Raw genomic sequence first — 22,173 nt, 5'->3', positions numbered from 1 at the left:
TCAGTTTGTACAGTGCTGTTTATAATAGACAACTGGTTCCTGACTGTCTCTTAGTGATACTGGGCTGCTCCAACGGTTCTTTGGCTCTTCCATCCGCTTTACAACAAGCCCTCATGTTTGGTATGACCATTGCAAAACAGGTCATCCTAAAGGAGTGGAAGTCAGCTTCCCCTCCTAGCTTCAAGAGGTGGCTAAATGATATGGTTTCCTGTTTACACCTTGAAGAAGTTCAGTTTTCTATGTCTAACTCCTAAGATAAGTTAAAAAAGATCTGGGGCCCTTTCATACATTACATCAGGAAGGATAGACCACAAACTGGGTCTTTATTTTTTTTTTTTTTAACTTTTGTTAGTTATCCATACTGAGACTTTGCCACTCCCCTCCGGCTCAGGCCTCCTTGACTCAATCTGTTGTGAGTGGATTTTCTGGGACATCTGTTCAGTGAATCGACATGTATAATTATACATTTTATTTTCTATATAATGAGTAGGGTGCTGGCTGTATGTTTTTTATTTTTTTGTTTTGTTTTGTTTTGTTTTGATTGTCTGGTTTACTGTCTTTTTTGTGTGTACTATGTGCGCCTGTATGTATAAAAATCTGCATAAATAAAATTTACAAAAAAAAAGTAGTTTAAAGTAGAAATAAAATGCTAAGTTGTCATTTGTTTTTGTTTGTTTTTTCATATTAATTAATTTAAATTTGTTGTAGAAGCAGCAGCAGGAACTATTTTAAACGCATCATCCGCATTTCCTTTTTCATATGTCAGCTTCTACCTATACTAAGCATCATTTATTTTTTTTCCTTTTTTGGTAATTTGAGTTTTTTTTCCACATTCCTGGCATTTCCACTGACGTTTATTATAAGCACATCAAAAACACCTTGTGTGGAAACACCAAGGTCCTAAGTTTTGCCTAATTAACAACTAGAATTTTCCATTGATATCCAAACCAATACAATTCTAAATAGGCCAAATAACTCCTGAAATAAAACAAGACATAAACCATGAAAATGCGACAAATTCTCAGGTTTTAGTTTTTCTGTTGAGGGAGGACTCTCCACCTATAACCGTGGAGAACAGACATCAGTCACCCTGATTCAGATGTGTGAGTGCTGTTAGAAATCTGCTGGCAGAGAGCCCTGCCCTCTCATGTCCGGCATTTGGAATTCCTCAGCCGTGAGCTCAGCCGCTCTGTGCCGGCCGGCGCTCCGGTGGTTTTGTTCTCTCTCTGGGCCCGGGGCAGCGCTCGCTCCCTCCTTCGCCTCATTAGCCTGCTACAATGAGGTGGGCATGCCAGGAATGTGAGAGTGCATTCTTCCTCGTACCCCCCAGCTCCCCACCAGTAACCTCCTCAGCACCTTCTGGGTCTCCTTTAAACACTCACTGTCCCCCCCACCATCGTCCTCTATCCTCACTCCTCCACATCTCACATAGCATCCCTCTTACAAAGCTCCTCTTCTCCCCTGTGGTTCCCCTCCTCACCAGGCTTAAATCTCCCACCTCGGTGCTCCTCGCTGCTTGTTTCTCAAACTATCATGGCTTTCCGAAATTCTCTTGAGACATGGTACCAATCGCGGAGAGATAAGACTCTGATCCTCCCCATAATTTAGTGCATTTTTTGTATCAGCTCTGAGCAGATTTACGGCGGCAACATCTGTGTGCAAAGGTTTCTGTTCTTGTTGCATATATCTGAACGATAGTTGTGACACATACTCAGACTCTCAGTTCGTCATTTGGGATTTAGAAATGTTCTCTGAGTAATAGCTGCATAGACATGCTAGTCATTCTTTTCCCTTTTTTCAGTGCATAAACAGGGTGAGGAAGCTAATTTAGCATCGGAAACTGTAGTTCATAAACAATTAGGGAAAGGAAACCAACAGAACAGCAGGAACATTTTTGCAGACTCAAAAGGTTAAGCTACAGCACAAGTCTATTTGGCATCAAACAAAAATTAGATCCCTACTATACTAATGCCAAAAAGTTATTTTTCATAATACATTTTTATATGTTTAAGACTACTGTAAGATTACTGTAATTGTTTTTTGGCTACATGGGGGCAGTTAACAAGCTGTTAAGTTGTAAAACAGTTGTTACACACCCAGCAGATATGTTTCTGGCCAACTGACTATTCCCAGAAGGACCAGTGTGCAGGATTTAGTGGCATCTAGTGGTGAAGATGCAGATTGCAACCAACTTAATACCACTCGACTCAACCGAGTGTTTAGGAGAAACTACTGAGGCTGCAAAATTTAGAAATGGAAATGTTGGCCCTATCTAGAGGCAGTGTTTGGTTTGTGAAAATTGAAACAGAAGCTAATGAAAACACAATGATTCTTGTTTTCAGCTGGAGCTGGTAGCTGGCTAGCTTAGCTTAGCATACATGCTGAACTTTTAAGTCCAGTATTCCATCTTATTTTAGCTCTGTTTTGGAGCCCAAAAAAAAAATTGAATTTAAGGGGTTAACTAAGGGGAAACTAATAATTAGTAGTAGTTGCTGTCTGTCTACAGTTGAGTGCTGAGCGTATTGTGTGTACTGTGCTGTTTACTGAAAACAGCAGATACGTGGCTGATAATTATCTGTGGGTTCATTGCTGCAAGTGACTCCTTTCACATTACACATAGTCATTAGATTTATTGTTAATATATAAATATTGATAGGTGCAGCTTTAATTAAATTACATCAAAACATTTTTCCTAACTTTGCAAATGGAGCTCCACATGTTCAATTCCCTAGTTGTTTGATAAATTCACTACTTGGTCTAAAATACATCTGTTTCTTCAACTATTAAATACAGACTTGTGGCATAGGTACTACATGTCATAGACTACAGTTATACTGTTATTTTCTAATATCTAACTAACATAACTAATTTTCATATTTTTCTTTTCCTTATGTGAAAAATATGTTCTTATATATTCATGAGTGTTCCAATCATACTTTTGAGTGATGACAGGATATGGCGTTGATACGGTGTTCGATTTGGGCTGCACCCAAGCCTTTTATTTAACCTAATATTGTTTACACTCTTGTTAATCTGCAGCATATAAGTGCTGCATCTGTTGTCTTGGGTTCTTTTACAGACATTAAAGACCAAGTGTAGCATTCAGCACTTGCCGGCAGTTACATATTCCATGCATGACTCACAATAAATCTCTCGTAGAGCCTGCAACCCAGTACCATATAAGCCAATCTCATGACATCAGCAAGTTAAATGCCAAACAGATCCCATACACCAGTGGTTCCCAACCTTTTTCATTAAGGGACCCCTTCTCATTTAGTAAACTGATGACCGCTTGCTTAAGTGACATATTTTAGGGATTTTTCATATTGTATTAAAAACTGTACAATGAACCCAAATAATGAACTAAGTAACTGCTAGAAGTCTGTGTAAAACGAGTGATTTGGATGAATTTTGAGCAGAATAATAATGTTAATGTGTTTTCTAACTGCTTACAGGCTACCAGATTGCAGTAGTGAAGGAAACACAAAGTAAACAGTGTTGCGTTGTAGTCTACATGTCACGTACACGGACATTTGCTGGTACATTTACATGCTGTTTAATGTGCTGCAGCAACTAATTAGAAATCTAGACAGCAAACTGACAGTGCTCTCTTCCCTGGGAATGTTTGTTTGGTGGCCCGTTTAACTGGCTAACATTACGGTGCAGGACAAGCCCTTGTGTTTGTGTTTGTAAGTTAGATAAGAAGGACACATGTCAGTTGTTGTTTAGAGTCTGTGTCAGCTGCTGTCTGATTCTGTATGACCATCTGCTCTGCCTACGATAGAACACTGACACTACTGCTTTATGCAAGATTTAACTGGCTGTATCAAAATAAGGTCTTGATCCATCCACGTTGTTGGATATTGTAATGGTATTCCGTCGAATTAATACAAAACTAGAGGGCGTATCATGAAACCAAAAAATATAACATATAAGAGTCCTGTTTTTTTTTTATGGTGTATATAGCAGATCTGTATGTTGTAGCAGACTAGAAAATGCAATTTAATTTTATCTGGACTTTAGAGCATTAGAGAGTTCATTTAAAGCAATATGATACACCAAGTGAAATTTAAAGATCTCCTCCAGATATCTATTACGACATATATAAGAAAAGTCTGCTTGGAACAATGTGTGTCTAAAAGTGTAATAGTAATTTCCACATTGAAATCCTTAAAAAGTCATCTACTCAGTCAAGCAAACTACATCACACTGTCAAGTGCAAGTTGCATACTGAACCAGGACTGACTTTACAAACTATTTGTGATGTCACAAATCATACTGGTAGGCCCCGCCCCTTAAAAATCATTTTTTTCAATGAGCACAGAGAAACTTTCCACTTTCAGCAGATGAATGTGAAAACATCCTTCTAGTGTCAAACTCTGCTCATATATCATTCAAACATCACACTATAGCAACAAGTGAGTAAAGGGGGACTTTAATGTCTTTTTAAGCCGACACCATTTCATCAAATGGAACACATTTTGTAAATATTTCTCAGAAAGTCAGCCTGACACGCTTGACATCTTTGGAATTTTCTCCAGAGTTAAAAATAATGTTCTGTGGGTTTGAACAAAGTTTGTAGTGACTGATCCACCAGAGGTACAGTGGAGGAGGTTAAACAGCTTTTGCATTCTTTGAGGGAGTTACATATAAACTGAATTCATCACCTTCACTCTATACAGATGAGGGCAAACTAGGGCTAATCCCAAGTGCACTCTACCAATCTGTCCAAAAATTGTATAAACACCATTTCTCCAGCTTATTGCATGAACACAGAACCTGTCCTACGCTCAGGTCTCCGTCTCTGCAGCTCCCGACTCTGGGAAACATTTGCATATTAGTATTTGTTTAGCTGCGGGGATGAGTGATATTTAATAAGGTAATGACTGAAGTGAGAATTTCAAATCTTTCATCAGGTCTTCGATGTTTGCTGCTCTGTTTTGAACAGCATGTCTAGTGTGGGAGGAGGCATGGCATGAGAGTAATGATACGCAGAACACCCACACCTTGTTATCAGAAGCCTGGTACCAAGTGGAGCTGCATCTGGAGCCTTTAAGTAAAGTGTGTGTGTGTGTGTGTGTGTGTGTGTGTGTGTGTGTGTGTGTGTGTGTGTGTGTGTGTGTGCGCGCATGTGTTTCTGAGAGAGAATGAGGTTTTGGTTCAGTGTGAGGAGGTTCTGCTCCGAGCAAATGCCTCTTTCCTCTGCTTTGACTGCGAGAGCCTTTGTTGTTAACCCTCCTTCCTTCACACAATCATCTTCCACCTTTCAGAATGGAGGGGTCGAGGGTTAAAGGGAGGAAGGAGGTGACGTAGGATAACCTACGAAAGGAGTGGAAGGATGGTGGAGGAACATTCTCCAGATGCGATGCCTGAGAGGAAGCTATCGGGCCGAGGAGCCAGAGGAACGGGTGACAGCGGGGGTCGAGCTGACAGACAGATACCTCTATCTGCCCATGATAGGATACACTGAGAACAGATTTATCTGGAGGTGCTACTCCAGGGCTACGTCTCTGACTGACACCGCAAACTGTCATCCAGATCCACAGCAGACATCACTGCCCGTCCCTCATGAATAAGGCTCTGTTTTTGTGAAGAGAAATCTCCCCAGGCAATTTCACCTTTTCTCTGGCAAACGTCAGCAACAAAAGGTGTATTGATGTCAAAGCATCGTTTTATGCAAGGAACCTTTTTCCTTCACTGTGTCCAATCAGTGTCACATCTCTTCAAAAGTTTAATATAATTTTTTTCAATCAGTTGTCATACAGTTTATGAGAGCCTTTACTTCACACAACACAAAAACTGATTCCTGCCTCTTCTCACCAACTCCTATATCTGACAAAACAATCTACACTTAAGGTCCCCTTACTTGATTGTTCTAGAACTTTTCGACTAAATCACACTTCTTCATCGTCTTCATCAGCGGAAAAGGTGATCAAACGCTCCCGTATATACTTAGCACTTTATGCTGGACAGTTGAGTTTGACAGTTCATTCTTGACTTTGGAAATATCAGTTGACAAAATACTTGCTTGTTCTTGAGCTTTTGACCATATCACAAGTCTTCAAGCCTTAAGCTCAACTAGCAACCATGAATGACGGAAGTGCTCAGAATAATGAAATGTTTGATCTATTACATGACACCTTAGCAACCTTCGACTGCTGATGAAGACTGTGTGACATGATTAAAATCACTAGAACAGAAGAGAAAGTGGACCTTGACTGGAGAGTGGATTAAATGTCAGCTCATGCCAGGTCTATTTTAAAATTTCCTCAAGTAAAAGACTCCAGTGGTTGTTTGCCTGCTTAGACCTTTCACCTTAGATTTCTGAGTTCATCAGTCAGCCACTTTGGTCAGTCCTTCCAAGAAGCCCTCATACAAAAACAATTCTTATCTTCCCCCTCTGAGGTAACAGTTAGGTGGTTGTGGATGGAAGAGGGTGTTTGACATTAATGCAGGAGACGTGAGTTTGCATCCCATCACACATCTGCAATTAATGTCCGCCCTCCTATTTACTGTAACTTATCTGCCATAACCAATTTCTTCCCTTAACCCATAACCTTAAACAGATCCTTAGTTGTAGAAAGTGAAAACTTACTTTTTGGCAAAGGATGTAAAAAACAATCTAGGAATCCAATATCAGCCTTCCTATGTGGCAGTAGGCTTTACTATGCATGACCACAAGAGGTTGGACAACATAAAATTGGTCATTATAAGAATTTTAACAAATGTCTGATTGCTTGTTTTTGAGGACAGCCTACACATACAACTTTGGTGGATGTCGTTTGTTGAGATTGCCACGGAATTTGGTGGGAATATTCATGGTTCCAGGCACCCGTGATTCGGGTAACCCCTGACTCTCTTCTAGTGCCACTGTAAAATCAACTAACACTTACCTTCATACGAGGGTGTTGAAAACTAATATCTGGGGATATTCATGGCTCACAGGACAAATGCAAATACTTTTAATGATTCCCTCACCTTTCCTTGTGGAGATTTGGTGACATTGTCATAATGATGAAACCATACAGTGAGCTCTCATGCTATGTTTAAAAGCATCTACATTCATTATGTTTCTCCTCATAAATCAGGGATACTTCCTAGAGTAAAAAAACATTCTACTTTGGACCTTTAATGAGTTTCCCTCTAGCTCCACCTCCAAGCTAACAGTTCACACAATAAATCAGGTTCATCTGGCTTAAATCGCACTCCATCTGGACAAAATGTCAGCAGTCAAGATCCCATAAGAAAACTGTGATTAAATGTGATCAGCACAATCATGCTCCCAAGGGGAAAACCCTTTTTAAATTAAATGACCACATGGTCTTTCCTCTAGTGCCACCCTCAGGACAAATGTCACACTTTAAACCCCACAGATGGTAATAACAGCAAATCAATCAGTAGCTTGTGCTGTGACTGAAATCTGTATTTAGGAATAAAGCCACAGTAAAACTTGAACTTGGACCCTCAGTTTTACGAGATTGTTTGCTGTTATTTATAGAGTGCCTTAAATATAACAAAAGCATGGGTGGATGGGCAGGAAGAACAGTCAAAGGGGTAAAACTGCAGAAAAGGAGGAAAGGGAAAAGGGAGGAGGCTGGGTTGCGTCTTTGTTGGGAGTACCTCCTCAGACAGAAGATCAATGTGCAACCAGTTTATTGTGAGTGTGAGTCTATTTGTCTGTCCGTCAAGGGATGTACGAGCCTGTGGGCAGACACCACAGTGTGCTGTTTATTCACAGCAGAGTGGCGGGGGTGGCACAGGAAACAGCCAACAGGAGCTTCCCGGGGAAAAAGGCGAGGGGCGATCGCTGATGTTCTATAGGAGGAAATGAGCCATGTGGGCGTGGGCCTGAAGGAGACCACTTCCAGTCCAGGGGCCCTGAGGTGGGGCCACCCACAGGAAATATGACATTTTACGTTTTACATTACATGTACATTGAGGTATTGCGCTTATCAAGAATGACTGAGTACACTAAAGCCCAATGTCAGAGATTGACCAAGATTACAAGCAACGAATGGCAGGAAATGAATGGTTCACAGTCTAAAGACTTCCTGTGACCCCAAAATGGTATATAAACTAGATTCAGTCAAGAATGGACATACGTTACATTTTATACTATTTTGACACATTTTACTCATTAGAGCATGTTGAGGAGAAAAGGAGGTTTTGTTTTCAAGTGGCAAGGGAAGATGTGCGGTCCTCGAACTCTCGAGGTACTGCGTGACCGACAAAACGATTTGAATTGTCAGTATGCTTGGCTACTTATTGCCAGCCTTGCTAGCTTGTCCACTTGTACTGTTAGAGGGTAATCAGAAAAGACCCATAACACAGTCCTTGAAGAAATAGTAAAACTTAACAGCAAAGCCAAATGTGGTTGTTGCTTGTTTATCGGCCTGCCATGTTCTTTATTCTTTAACCTCCATTTAGCTTTGACAAAGCAGTAGCCAACCCTACCACTGTAAAGCTTGTGCAGCCAATGGTCAGACATTTTATAAAATACAAACCTTTTTAACATGGGGTTAATGCAAAATAGTCACAGTTTGGTTAGGTTTCTGCAACAAAACTACTTACAAAATATCATGGTTTGGGTTAAAATAACTGTCATTAGGTAAATCATGTGACGCACATCACTTAAAACTTACTCTGATACTGACCCTGAAGGGTACCCTGTGTGTCTGAATGCAGTTTAGCTCCTCTGATGCTATATTTTGCATCCTTCCTTCCTTTCTTTCAGATTGTATCCACTCTTTAATACTTTAAGCCAGGAACTCTATTCAAACCTTATAATGTTCTACATCTTTCATACATGAGTTTTATTCAAATTTGAAATTTGAATCATACCCTCCCTTTCCCACTTTTTCAACTATTCGTACTCAGCTGCTTCTTCATATAAATTAAAGCCAGTAGTTTAGCTTCAGCTTTTTAACATCCAGAATTCAAACAATTTATCTTCTCTAGTTGTAATGAATAATTATGTCACATGAATGGAACAGTGTGGCTCTTACATGTGCATTTGAACAACTATTCTTTATGACATCAAGGAGATAGGCTGCTGCAACATAGATAATGCTAGTTACTATGACAGATTCATGTGGCGGTGCTAGAGGTGTTTGTCTTGTTATGAGTTTTGTTGATCATCTCCAAGTGTGCATCAAGCTGTACATGCTGTACTGTTTAATGGCTCACCTGTTAAAGGACCTGTTGAAGGCTGTCTGAGCAAGTACTTTCTTTGGCATCACCACACTTCTGTCTTGGAAACGTCTTGGAAAATCCTGTGGTTCGTATTGTATGGAAAAACACACACATGCAGTGACAGAAATATTTCATCAGTATTTGTATATAATTAATTGAGAGAAAGGTGTGATGGTTGGTGGTTTGCCGGGAATATGTGAGAAAAAAAAGGTGTCAAGACTATCCTCTCAAATTAAATATTGACAATACCTTTGAGCAAAGATCAAACTTTATAGAAGATGTTAATGAGTCAAAGAGGGACTGATATTTCCATCCAAGCAGAACAGGTTGGACTGGTAACAGTGGGAGGATCTATACCTCTTGTAACCCACGTTATCAGTGTTGCAACCTGAAAACCTGTGGAGTCCTTCGCCCATCTCTCTGACAATGCGCCGTGTGTCTGTGTGTATTCGAGGTGAGTGGTTCAGGGTGCCCTGCAGTGGTCCCAGGGCCTCCGTCCAGTCACTGGGGTTCGAGGCCTTGCAGCGCTACCATCAGGCCAAGAAGCTGGAGGATGGAGGCAGGGACATGGAGTTCAGCATGCGAAGGTGTTGGGGTGGAGAGCTCCTTCACCCTGAGGACAAGGCAGAGGATGTTCTGGAGGACGACGACTTTGTGCAGTTGGGTAAGGGTTTCCAACTCATGCACCTACATGCACAGATCACTATAAGCTAATTTTCTGAGAATAATCCGATTTATATTTGTTTTTGGAGTCTTTGCAGGAGAATATGACAGACATGACTCTTCTCCACTGGCAATGGCAGTGTATCCTTCCACTGACTTTATAGTAATTTAAGAAGACAATATTTAATAAGATGCTATCCCATGAATTCCATCTATTTTGAGTGGTGGGAGATCAGCCATATTTTAGACTTTGTTTAAGGACTGGAGAAGAGGCTGCTGACAGGCGTTTTTCACTTCTTTTAGCATAGTTAACAGTATAATTCATCTTACTGGCCTGTCATATCAGAAGAAACTGCAGATACTGATGTCTCATTTTAAGGACTTTATTGGTCAATGCAAATGACATGAGAATATCATTGTGCATCCCTAAAAATATGTTTACTGTGTTATTATAAATTAACTAATTCTCATACACTAGAGAGCCCCCTTACAGGGTTTATTGTCTGTTCAGACATATGGTACGTATGAAATAATAATTTACTTTTTAATCAAAGCTGATGGTAACCACTTACCTTAATAACATATTAGCATGTTTATTAGATTTTCAATTATTGTGTTTTCCATATGGTGCTGGAAGTGAATTTGGTGCCACATTTAAGAGATAAAGTCCTCCGTTATATGGTAAGGCACAGAGCTATGACTTTGAAACCAAATAATATTTTGCATTGGAAAACAGTTTCAGCTTAGTTATATTGAACTAAAATGACATTTGGTTTTCGTTGATTTGCTTCTGGGAAACACCCATAAAGAACAAGAAACAGGCTGGACAAGTAATCACAAGCTGCTGAAAACCTATCCAATCACATAACAAGACTAGGTCTACAGTCATGCTGTAGTCTGTAGAATGGCACAGGATGTTGCACTCGTTAGCTACTTCAGTTATCAGAAAAAACTGTGTTCCCTTAAGTGTTCCCTCAGTTGAACACTTGGTACAACACATAAGTATGGGGATTGTACCCTCGCAAGACCTGCCTTGCTCATGGGCTATAACATACCCTGCATGCACAGTCCCATCTTTTCAATCTTTTTGCACTTTACCTCACAAACCTGACTAACAAACAGCTGTTTTTAAAAAGTCTTAATCAGTAATTCTAAATTAAAAACATGTTTTTTCTGGAGATGTGAAGTAGCTAATGAGTGACTCATCTTATACCATCTTAGTGCGGTACAGATCGGGTAGGAGGTAAGGATCAGGGCACCGACAACGCTCATGGTAACACTATGCTTTAGCAGGTGTAATGTTCACCATTTTCACCAGCTTGGTTTACACAAAGTACAGCTGAGGAACATGGTTAGTTTTGCAGGTATTAAAATAAAATCTTTTCACCTGATAGTGACTCTAGATGAACAGTCAGAGGATGATAAAAGTTATTACAGTTCAGTCCTGAGGGGGTGTGGATAAAATTTCATGGAAATCTATCTAATAGTTATCTGGCATTTCACCCAAATTCACAAATGTCAACCTCATAGCACGAGAGGGAATGTTAGGGGGTCATCAAAGTCATTAGAGTTCATCCTCTGGGAACCATTAATGCTTTACTAAATTTAGTGCCAATCCATCTACTAGACATTGAAATGCTTCACCGGATATGTGCTGCTGGGGGTGCTAGAGGACAAAATACGGGTTCACCAAAATCATTATGATTCATCCATGAGTGTCTATATACAATTTCATGTCAAAACTGCTTTTAATGTTTAATTCATTGTTCTGTGTTGTAGATATAGCTATATTTTTTCAGTGTGTTGTTTTTATTACCTTTTTCCTTTCTATTTTAACTTATGTGAAGTGTCTTTGAGTTTCTTGAAAAGCGCTCTATAAATAAAATGTATTATTATTATTACTATCATTAATAATAATTATTATTAATAATATAGTGATTAATAATAATAATAATCCATTCACTAGTCCAGTCTGGACTAACCCAACCAACCTGACTGACCTACCAATGTTGCCAATTGCCCAACTGGAAAACCATCCAATCTGTTAACACTGTGCAAAATGTATGAATGTGCTTCTAAATAATTTCTTCATTTCCATTTTGTTCTTTGTTATTAATTTATAATTAATTGGTACATGTTCACATTGTCTTTTATTGAACTGAAGTACATCCTTAACCTGCTGCAAATAGACCGAATTCTTATCAAGAGCCCAAAGAGGTGAATGTGTTGCTGTTATTATGCTTTCAAATATTGTAATTTAAAAAAAATACTGCATCAGAAAGCAGTTAGTCTGTTCAGCTGACTCCTTATGTTGGTTTTTTTCTACCAGTACATTTCCCTGGATGGCAACAGTCTGACCACAGCGGATCTGGTCAACTTGGGTCGAGGTTTGTTCAAAATAAAGGTGAGATAAGACACTTTCTAAAGTGAGAGATGGAAGTGAGGACGGACGTGCTGATGTTTGCTGTTTGGTTTCCTTCCAGTTAACCCCTGAGGCAGAGGAAAAGGTGATGAAGGGCCGAGAGGTCATTGATGCTTTTATTAGAGAGGACAAAGGTAAGGTGTTCCTCCACGTTCTATTCAATCCAAGAACTGAAACATACTTGGCTCAGTTCAGATACTTTACTGGTGTGTATCGTTTCTCACTATAGTTGCTTACGGAGTCAACACCGGTTTTGGAAAGTTTGCACGCACGATTATACCAAAAGAGCAACTGGCGTAAGTAAGTTGTAAATTAACCACAAGTATCAAGAGGCTGGGAGAAAACAACATCCAAACCACCTGATTCAACACAGTGTGTCCCTGAGGTGTTTCTGCATTCCAGTGTTGATTATCTGATGCTTGTGTAACAGTAAGCACTTTCCTCCACAGGCAGCTGCAGGAAAATGTGGTTCGCTCTCATTGTGCTGGTAAACTGAAACACCTGTTTAATATAAAAAACATTTCACTACATATGCTAGCAATATTTTTACAGTTGAGTCTGACCCAGATTATTGATTATTGTGTGTGTGTGTGTGTGTGTGTGTGTGTGTGTGTGAAGGAGTGGGTGCCCCATTGAGTGTAGAGAGGACACGCATGCTGCTGGTTCTGAGAATAAATGTCCTTGCAAAAGGCCACAGCGGCATCTCCATGGAGACCCTTGACGCTATGATCAAGGCCTTCAACGGTATACCACTATTCCATTGTATTCTATTCTGTTTAATTATACTATCCTTTTTTAAACTATTATATTCTTAGATTATTATTGGATTTTAGACTCTTTAACACCCCACAGACTCCCTGAATTTGTATAGCACCTTTCAAACTCAGTGACAAATGAGTAATTTGCACAAGGTAAAGAAATCATGCGTTTCATTAATTTTACTTTAGCAACATATAAAAACACAATAAAAAGTAAAGTAATGTTAATAATAATAACTTTTATAATCAGTAAAAGTAGAATAAAAAACTGCTGTATAGACAGTGAGTGATTGATAACACAATTTAACATAGCTGTAATCATATGAACGAATCCTTCCAAGGTTTGTAATGACCATGAAAATAATAGCTTGACAAAAAACGTTTAACTCAAGGACAACTTAACAGATTTCTTTTGGGGCTTTCAGCTGTCTCTCATGGCCTTCATCAGCAGATATAGTTGGCTCAGTTGAATGAATAAATACTTCAGTCATAATGAATGTTTCATTAATGAATATAACAAATAGAAAACATATTAATAAAGATGTATATATTCATATCAGATATAAGCACTGTGGTATACTGTCACACATGTCCTTATATAAGCCTTCGGCTACACTGTAGTGTGTTATGTTGTACAGTGAGTTCTGTTAATTGTTTACATACTGTCTAAGGCTAAATAGGTGTGTGTGTGTGTGTGTGTGTGTGTGTGTGTGTGTGTGTGTGTGTGTGTCCAGCGTCCTGTTTGTCCTGGGTACCAGAAAAGGGTACTGTGGGAGCGAGTGGAGACTTGGCCCCCCTGGCTCACCTCACGCTGGGCCTGATGGGGGAGGGCAGGATGTGGTCACCACAGAGCAGCTGGGCTGATGCCAGGGCTGTGAGTTTCCTTACTGTTCCACACAGTGAAAGCCAAGTAGTATTTTTGTTCCACTTTCTAATAAGATATATACGTACTATGCTTTGTAACAGCTTTATCGCTGGCCAATAAATGCTTTTAGATCTATGATGATGCTTCTGTGAAAAGGTCATGACCCTTATCATGTTTTTAATTAAGAATTACTGATGACCCCACTTATTCAATGTGTTAGAAATGCTCATAAATCACTGACAAAGGTTTTTTCACATACAATGATGAATCAGGTTAGGAATTATTATTAGTTATTACTAAACTGATTTTGGTCTGGATACTCTGCAGCCAGGTATAAGTCAAACTGGCAAGTTTCAGAAAAGGATCCAACCTGGCAACCCAGAAGTTGTTTTCTTAATGATTTATTTCTGGCCTATAACCATGAAGTAATGATTTATTAGCTATTTTTCATCATAAGCTACTCACAAACCTTTTATATGTCAGTGGTTGTGTCTATGTTGCAGGTGTTGGAGGGCCATGGGCTCAAACCTCTCGTGCTGAAACCAAAGGAGGTACTATAGGCATTATTCTTAAAGGGAAACTACTGTTTATTTAAACTTTGCTTTTATTTTTGTTGCTCCGGCTATAACAGGGCAACTTGATGATCATGCAGGTTGAAAAGAAACCCCCAAGATTGGTCATATTTCTTTTGAAGAGAAAACAGAGCCAGATTGATGCGATTGTAAGACTATTAGATACAGCAGGCAATGAACAATATACACTGCATCAAAGAAAAGGGTAATATTCCAGCAGCTGGGGCACCAAAGAAATACTGCAAACTTACGGACAACAGAAAATATATACACATAAATATGTATTATATAGATATACTGTATATATATACCTATCTGTCAGTTAACAAACAAATCCATGTAAAATTACAGAACAGAAGTCAGATTTTTCAGTGATTATTTACAGTACATTAACATAACTGATAAAGAACATGGTCCAAGCGACAAAAATAATATCCAACTTTTAATAAACAGTATTTTTCTTGCAGTGCAAATGGATGCATATTTAATTTTCAGTTGATCAGTGGATTATTTTAATGATTCTGGTCGTCAAACAGGGAATCGCTCTGATCAATGGGACTCAGCTGATATCGTCTCTGGGTGCGGAGGCTGTGGAGAGAGCTGTGGGCGTGGCCAGACAAGCTGACGTCATTGGAGCCTTGACTTTGGAAGCCCTGAAAGGCACCACAAAGGCCTTCCACAGCGGTACCTCTAGAGACTTTTAATTCCCTAACTGTTTACTGGAAGCTTGGATAGCCAGTCATGAGCATAAACAAAACAAAATAATTTTTTTATGTTTGTTAAAGTGACAAGGTGTTCAACTTCTGCATAACAATACACCATCAGGTTGAAATATGTTCAGAAAACATTATGTTTCAGCCTCACAGAGAGACAGAGGAACCTCAATTATGAGATCAGAGGACAGGAACATGAACAATACCGGTATCCTGAAATTAAAGCAGCTAAATGGAATTCAGCCTAGGGCAAGTGCTGAAAAATGTATCCCAATGAAATGTTTGATTTCAGTCAATTCCAATAATTATTGATCATTTTTAACAACATATTAAAGACCAGGTGGGAAAAAGCTTTCCTTTAGAAACTTTATTTAGAATTCACACACTTTTTGTTCTCAAGGCATACAGGTAATAATTGTTAATGTTTGTCGTATTGTTGCTGAGTACCTCTCCATTGTGGACGGTCTGTAGATTGTTTAACAGATGTTGCAAAACAGAAACAGGACACCAAAAGAGTTCTACGGTTGCTCTGTGTCTGCTGGATATATAAATAGGCAACCGTTTGCCTAGAAACTATATAGGGTGGTAATGTAAACATATTGTGTTCACAGTGGCTAAAAAAAGAATTGAATACTGCTTTAAGAAGTGAGAGCTGCACTTTCAGTCAGCAATTCCTATCACTACATATACAGGATGGGCCAACTAATCAGTATGCATGTATAATATATCAGGATACTTTTCTTTAAATGATATCAGTGATAGTAATTCCTGTTTTCTATGTCTGTCTTTTGTTACAGATACTGTAATGTTAATGACTGTCTTCTGTCGTTCTGTGTGGTGAAGGAGACTTCACTCCTTGTGCACATGATCACACTGTAGACCGTACAACTGTATTAATGAAGAGAATTTCTGTGTTGTAGCTATCCACGCAGTGAGACCTCACCCCGGTCAGATGATGGTGGCTGGGAGGCTTCGCTCTCTGTTAGACTCTGATGTCTTCCCTTCTCAGATCTCAGGTAGGACCTGCATGACCTGTACAATATTGGCTTTAAGAGTTCAGTGTTGATAACACCCACATGCATTGAGACAGAGTACAGTTACTGGATGTTATTCAGTAATATGTAATATTGAATATGTTATTATTCTACATGGTTGGGATTTTTTAAAGGTTGTATATATATTCAGAGAGAGAGAGCACACGAGCATCTCAGACAAAATCAATGGGCGCTACGGCCAACCAGAGTCCATTGACAAAACCAGTGATTTCACATAGCAGATAATTGATAATGAAGAATATTTTTGTTAGTCTTTTCATAGTCTTTCCAATAATCATGCACACTGATGATTCAGGCAAAGCCTTAATTCACTGATGTCAATGATAAAAACAGCAGTTTCAGTCTCTCTACTCAGCTACAGACGAAGCAGACTGGCATTGTAAACAAACCACAGAGCGGCTGCGATGTCATTCTCTGGACAACATGACTCCGCTTTACACATCAAATAGTTGTCTGCTGCTATATTGTTTCAAATCTCATATATATAACTTTTAAACAATGACTTCAGTAATCATGTTACTTGGCAGTTTCCTCTCTTTGATTTTGTCATGATGTTCTTCCTGTAGAGAGTCATAGATCATGCAATCGTGTTCAGGATGCCTACACCCTGCGCTGTATCCCACAGGTATAGTGTATGTGTGTGTATGTTAATAATAGTATCTTGTTCTATTTCAGTTCTACACAAGCAGTGTTGAGCCTTTGACTGAATGAATGGGGCAGATTACTTTATTTGGCTGTGTCTCTGCTTGTTGCAGGTTCATGGAGTGGTCAATGACACCATCGCTTTTGTCCAGAATGTGATTTCCACTGAGCTGAATAGTGCCACGGACAACCCAGTATCCTACAGGAACAGCTCCTCATGTTACCCCACAATGTGTCTGTGAGATGTCACTTTGGACAGCTCTTAGGTTGTCTTATCTGCCACTTCAGACTTTAACTGAAGACTTTGAGATTAGCATTTGTGTATAATTATGATCTTCTGACAGAAAATGTTGTTATATTTGTCAATAAGAAGTTACAGCCAGCTATGGAAGCCCATTTCTGCAAATGTGATGGGGAAAAAAAGATTCTGGAAGTCATTATAATGGGAAACTTTCTCAAAAATACTGGTAGGTAGATTTTATTATCTTTGGACAGAGACTGACTTGCCCTTACTTTCCGTCTTTATGCTAAGCTAAGTTAGCTAGCTACCAGCTCCAGTTTTATATTCAGCGGATTTTATATTGATCTATGCAAAAGCAAATAAGCGTATTTCTCAAATTGTTGAACTACGTTGAACTTCAACGATCTTTCACCTCAATCTTTATTTAGACTCCTTAATAAGAATGTCCAAAATGGGCCCTTAAAGTGTGTAACATTAAGGAGGATCTATTGGCAGAAATGGAATATAATATTCATAGATATGTTTACATTGATCTATAATCACCTGAATATAGGAATTGTTGTGTTTTTGTTACCTTAGAATGAGACCTTTTTTTCGACAGAAGGAGTGGGTCCCCTTTGAACCTTTGAAGTGCCATGTTTCTACAGTAGCCCAGAAGGGACAAACAAAACACCAGCTCTAGATAGACCCATTCCCGTTTATCATGCTTTTCACAGCCACCATTATGGCGCTTGGTACGGGAGGGTGAAACAAGGGCATCACCACTAGATGCCTCTAAATCCTACACACTGGACCTTTTATGCAAATTTCTTGCCAGTGGAAATATCAAAATAAGAAAAAACACTGAGAATAAAGGGCTGAAAGCAACATATAGACTGAAAAAGGTTAAACTCAACCCTTTTCTACAAACAAAAGCTCATGCCATCAAAATAGTTTGAAGGGTGTCTTAATCTTAATCTTTAGATTTGCTGCATTTAATAATTCAGTTTATAAATTTAAATGAGTCACAAGTTAAAACTCCTTTAATAATCATTGTAAGTATTGATTTATAAGAGTTGAATATTTACCTATGAAGGATAAACTATACTTGTTGTCTTCCTTGGACCTCCTTATCCCTGACACATTTCATTTACAGGGTATTTAAGGAATGTAATTTAGGGTGTTATCCCCTTACAGAATGTGATATTAATGTTTTACCACAAGGTGACAGTATTTGACAAACTACAATAAACTGACCCTTAACTCATCTCTAGCTGGTATTTGCAGAAACTGGGGAGACAATATCTGGTGGGAATTTCCATGGAGAGTATCCAGCCAAGGTAAAGTCACACTGAACTAACTAATGAGGTCTCTGTGAGATTTATGGTCCTTTATCCTCCTCTATCTCTCCGTCTCCTCCTGGCCTGTGTGGGTGAGGGTGTTTGGGTTGGCAGACAGCGTGCGGAGAGAAGCAGACATACACAGAGTCAGCAGCTAAATGCTCATAAATTGTGTCTTTCTATGGCAATGTTTCATACCCCGCTGGCAGCTCGGGCAGGACACCAAGTATAATCTTAGCTAATGACACAGTGGAAAATGCTGATAATTTAAAAAACGTCCAAACTTTGGGGCATCACATGACCACCACCGCTTCCACTTTGGCTTGTCTGGTCTTTAGTAAATGTTTTGGACTGAACATTGGGTGTGGCTTTGCTGTTTCAGGCCCTGGACTACCTGGCCATAGGTGTGCACGAGCTGGCCAGTATAAGTGAGAGGAGGATTGAGAGGCTGGTGAACCCGGCCCTCAGTGAACTACCTGCCTTCCTTGTCCAGGATGGAGGGTTGAACTCCGGCTTCATGATCGCACACTGCACTGCTGCCGCCTTAGGTGTGCCTGTTTTCTGTTTTTAGGATGGTCGTTCCCAGCCTGGGAGCCGGGAGCCCCACTAAAACCAAATGGGGGGTCGCAAATACCTTTTGATTTTAAGGAGTGTAAGAATTATTTCAGCATTTGGTTCACTTCATGTAAAGTAAATTATCTAACAGAACAATGGCCACGCATCAGGGACAAACAAACAAATAATACATTATACAGACAGAATACAGGAAATAACCGTTTTAGACAAACTTCTTGCAGTTCATTATTTGGGTTCATTGTACAGTGTTCAATATAATATGAAATATTCATAAAATATGTCACTGCATCAGGGGCAGGGGTCTATTAAGGAAAAAGATCTGGGACCACTGTTCTAGGAGATATTCCTGTTACCAAGCAAAAACCTGATTCTGATTTTAATGTTTTGAAAAACTAAACCGACAGATGATTTAGGGTTTTATCATTTCATTCAGTTTCTCAAATTACTGTAGACACTTTTACATACTTTTCAAGGTTTCTGGATGTGGTTTTCCCACAGTCTAGGCAGCCACTGCTTTCAATTTATTATCTTATGTATGAGAAAAACTACTTTAAGAGACAACATTTCCATGGACATTAAAGCAACAGTAGGATCTGATTCAGGTGTTTGCAAGAATCCATCGCACCAGAACAGCCAATCATAGCTGAGAAAGACAGTAGGGAACAAGACTAAAGAAGCGCCTATCTTTCTTGGTTCTGATTGGTTGTTTTCGTTCAGGCCCGGTGGATTCTTGCAAATGCCATTAGGAGCTCTAGGAGGAGCCAGAGGAACCTGCTTTCTTCACAGATTATCTGTCTCATGTTCTACTGTCAGGATATAGTGAAAACAAATATGTCAAAAAGTTATTTTTATAAAAGTTACCTCCTGTAGCTTTAAAGCATCTCTATTTTTTTTTTTTTTTCGTACGTTTTTGTTTGAAGGTTGCATTTTTTTGATAACAAGTCTCAGAATTGAACCCACAGAGCAATCTTTAACACACCACCAAAAACAAAAATCACTTATCGGAACCATGGTTCTCTCGGGTTCTTCGAATCCTTGAAAGTTTGTGACTTATGAGGGGACGAAATCAAGGCCCTGAAAGTTTTCAAAATAAAGATAAACAGACATGAGGTGAATTTACATATTTCGAGCAAGAATAGAAATTGAATATTTATTTTATTATTATTACTACTACTACTATCTCTTTTATATTGTTGTCTGCGAGCTTACTGTACACCATTGTTGAGTGGTAGCTCTGAATCCTACCCTGCAGTGTGCTCTAACTGTCCCAACTACCTCTGTCTACAGTGTCAGAGAATAAGGCTCTGTGCCACCCATCCTCCGTTGACTCCCTGTCCACCAGTGCAGCAACAGAGGACCATGTGTCCATGGGCGGCTGGGCTGCTCGCAAAGCCCTGAGAGTAGTGGAGCATGTGGAGCAAGGTGACACGCTGCTAATACCCACACATAAGCAGTGTGTGCCTCTGGTCACACGTTAATAACCCGGGTCTCTGTCTCGCAGTGCTGGCCATAGAGCTGCTGGCTGCCTGCCAGGCTCTGGAGTTCCTGCGTCCTCTAAAGACCACCACTCCCCTGGAGAAGGTCTACGAGCTGCTGCGCTCCGTGGTCAGGTCAGACACGGCTCAGAACGAACTTTTCTTAACAGCAACGTCAACAGTTTCTCAGGATAATCTGTTTTCTGAGACAGTGCTACTGTCCATCAGTTCCAAAGACTTCATCTGTTTACAATCCAGCATCAGTGCAATGACTAAGATCTTATAATATCGTCCATGTTCTCAACATGTTACCCATGAATTGTGTCAAAACAATCCACGTTAAATTTAAGACATTAAAACCACACTGTACATCAATACTGGCGAAACAGGATATGACTAAAAAAATGCAACTTCATACAGGTAATGTTTACTTCATTAATCCAATTTTAAGAATGGTCAAAATCATATTTAATTAATTATTTATATTCATCAGTTTTACTGTATATAATAAAGCGATGCATATCTTTATGCACATACTCAACATTCACTGCACTTTGTCAAATAGGTACATCTGGAAATTGTGCCTTTAATGTATTCTTTTATCACAGTCTCCCTGTCGTTTTCATTGTCAATTTTTATATTTGAATAGCACCAAATCACAACAGAACTTATCTCAAATAGACCGTAGACCGTACTCCTGATGAAATGATTTACAGAGACCCAACAGTTCCCACCATAAGCAAGCACTTGGCGACAGCATCAAGGAAAACTTCCTTTTAAGAGGCAGAAACCTCAAGCAGATCATGGATCCCACATCAAATCACATTACACTCTTGAAAGTTAATCAGACAGAAATAATATGGTCTTTAGTAGAACTAGCATAATGTGTTCTACCAGGAATTTGACTGTCCAGCATTGTGTGTTATGCATCATTTTCCTAGAGCTCTCTGAACATGCAGTTTAAGTAGATTTTTACTTCCTCGAAGCTGGAAACTTCCCAGTTCTCTCATTAGGAATACAGTATAAAAGACATCATTTTGTATGGCTACAGTGTACTATCATAATGTCCTTACCAATCCTTGTCTCTCCAGTCCTTGGGACAGAGACCGCATCATGAGTCCTGACATAGAAGCTGCTCACACACTCATCAAACAGCAAAAGGCAAGTCAGCCCCAAATGAACCTGGAGTTATTCTGGAGTGGTGTAAGAATGTCTCATGATGATGACTTTATTGTTGGTGTGTCCTTTTCTGCTCTCAGGTCTGGGAGACAGTTCAGCCTTACATGGATGAATACAGGACGAAGCTGACGGCGTGAATGTGTACAGTTACAGACATCAGAGAGGGAAGCTACAGCTTAAAGACCCCTTCCAGACACGTATTAAGATATATACAGAGGAACAATAATGTGCATGTACATGTCCTTACTGCAAAAAAAGTATAATTTACACATTCAAATCCTTAAAAAGGACTCTATTCCTTCCTTCCACATGAAACGGAGAACTTATTGTCTATTTCCTGCACTAGCACTTAATGCTACGTCCCCCTGCCATGCAGCTGTAGTGGTCCCATTAGCAGACTCTGCTGGACTGGAAGGTCCCAATGAGCACCATGGCAAGACTGGGACAGAATGCAGCATCTGATGCCGATGAAGGACAGCTTTAAAAGAGGGAATGCAGTAG

The 22,173-nt window shown here is 39.5% G+C and overlaps 1 protein-coding gene across 2 annotated transcripts; it reads left to right on the top strand.

The window, feature by feature from the left end:
* The first annotated feature begins 9,255 nt into the window (after positions 1-9,255).
* On the top strand, positions 9,256-22,156 carry LOC127358957 (histidine ammonia-lyase-like). Of its 2 annotated transcripts, XM_051392556.1 has the most exons (20): positions 9,256-9,856; positions 9,945-9,996; positions 12,045-12,072; positions 12,185-12,259; positions 12,339-12,411; positions 12,507-12,573; positions 12,727-12,764; positions 12,896-13,021; positions 13,770-13,909; positions 14,404-14,451; positions 15,009-15,156; positions 16,106-16,201; positions 16,807-16,865; positions 16,996-17,076; positions 18,377-18,442; positions 18,825-18,990; positions 20,306-20,440; positions 20,520-20,628; positions 21,585-21,654; positions 21,753-22,156. In XM_051392556.1, exons 1-20 carry the CDS (start codon positions 9,619-9,621, stop codon positions 21,807-21,809), a joined length of 1,872 nt encoding a protein of 623 aa, XP_051248516.1. In that variant the 5' UTR covers positions 9,256-9,618; the 3' UTR covers positions 21,810-22,156. The 2 variants fall into 2 exon arrangements, with proteins under 2 accessions (XP_051248516.1, XP_051248517.1); XM_051392557.1 differs by lacking the exons at positions 9,256-9,856; positions 9,945-9,996; positions 12,045-12,072 and having other exon boundaries at positions 12,507-12,577.
* The last annotated feature ends 17 nt before the right edge of the window (positions 22,157-22,173 follow it).

Source organism: Dicentrarchus labrax, unplaced genomic scaffold (genome assembly GCF_905237075.1).
Source record: "Dicentrarchus labrax unplaced genomic scaffold, dlabrax2021, whole genome shotgun sequence".
NCBI classification, from domain to species: domain Eukaryota; kingdom Metazoa; phylum Chordata; class Actinopteri; family Moronidae; genus Dicentrarchus; species Dicentrarchus labrax.
Note: the sequence above shows the minus strand (reverse complement) of the source record. Positions and strands in the feature narration are given on the sequence as shown.

Coding starts and splice junctions, on each gene's coding strand:
- LOC127358957 (XM_051392556.1), top strand. CDS start 9,619: ATGCGCCGTGTGTCTGTGTGTATTCGAGGTGAGTGGTTCAGGGTGCCC. Junction 18,443..18,824: donor ATGGAGAGTATCCAGCCAAG/GTAAAGTCACAC, acceptor TTGCTGTTTCAG/GCCCTGGACTACCTGGCCAT. Junction 18,991..20,305: donor CTGCACTGCTGCCGCCTTAG/GTGTGCCTGTTT, acceptor CTCTGTCTACAG/TGTCAGAGAATAAGGCTCTG.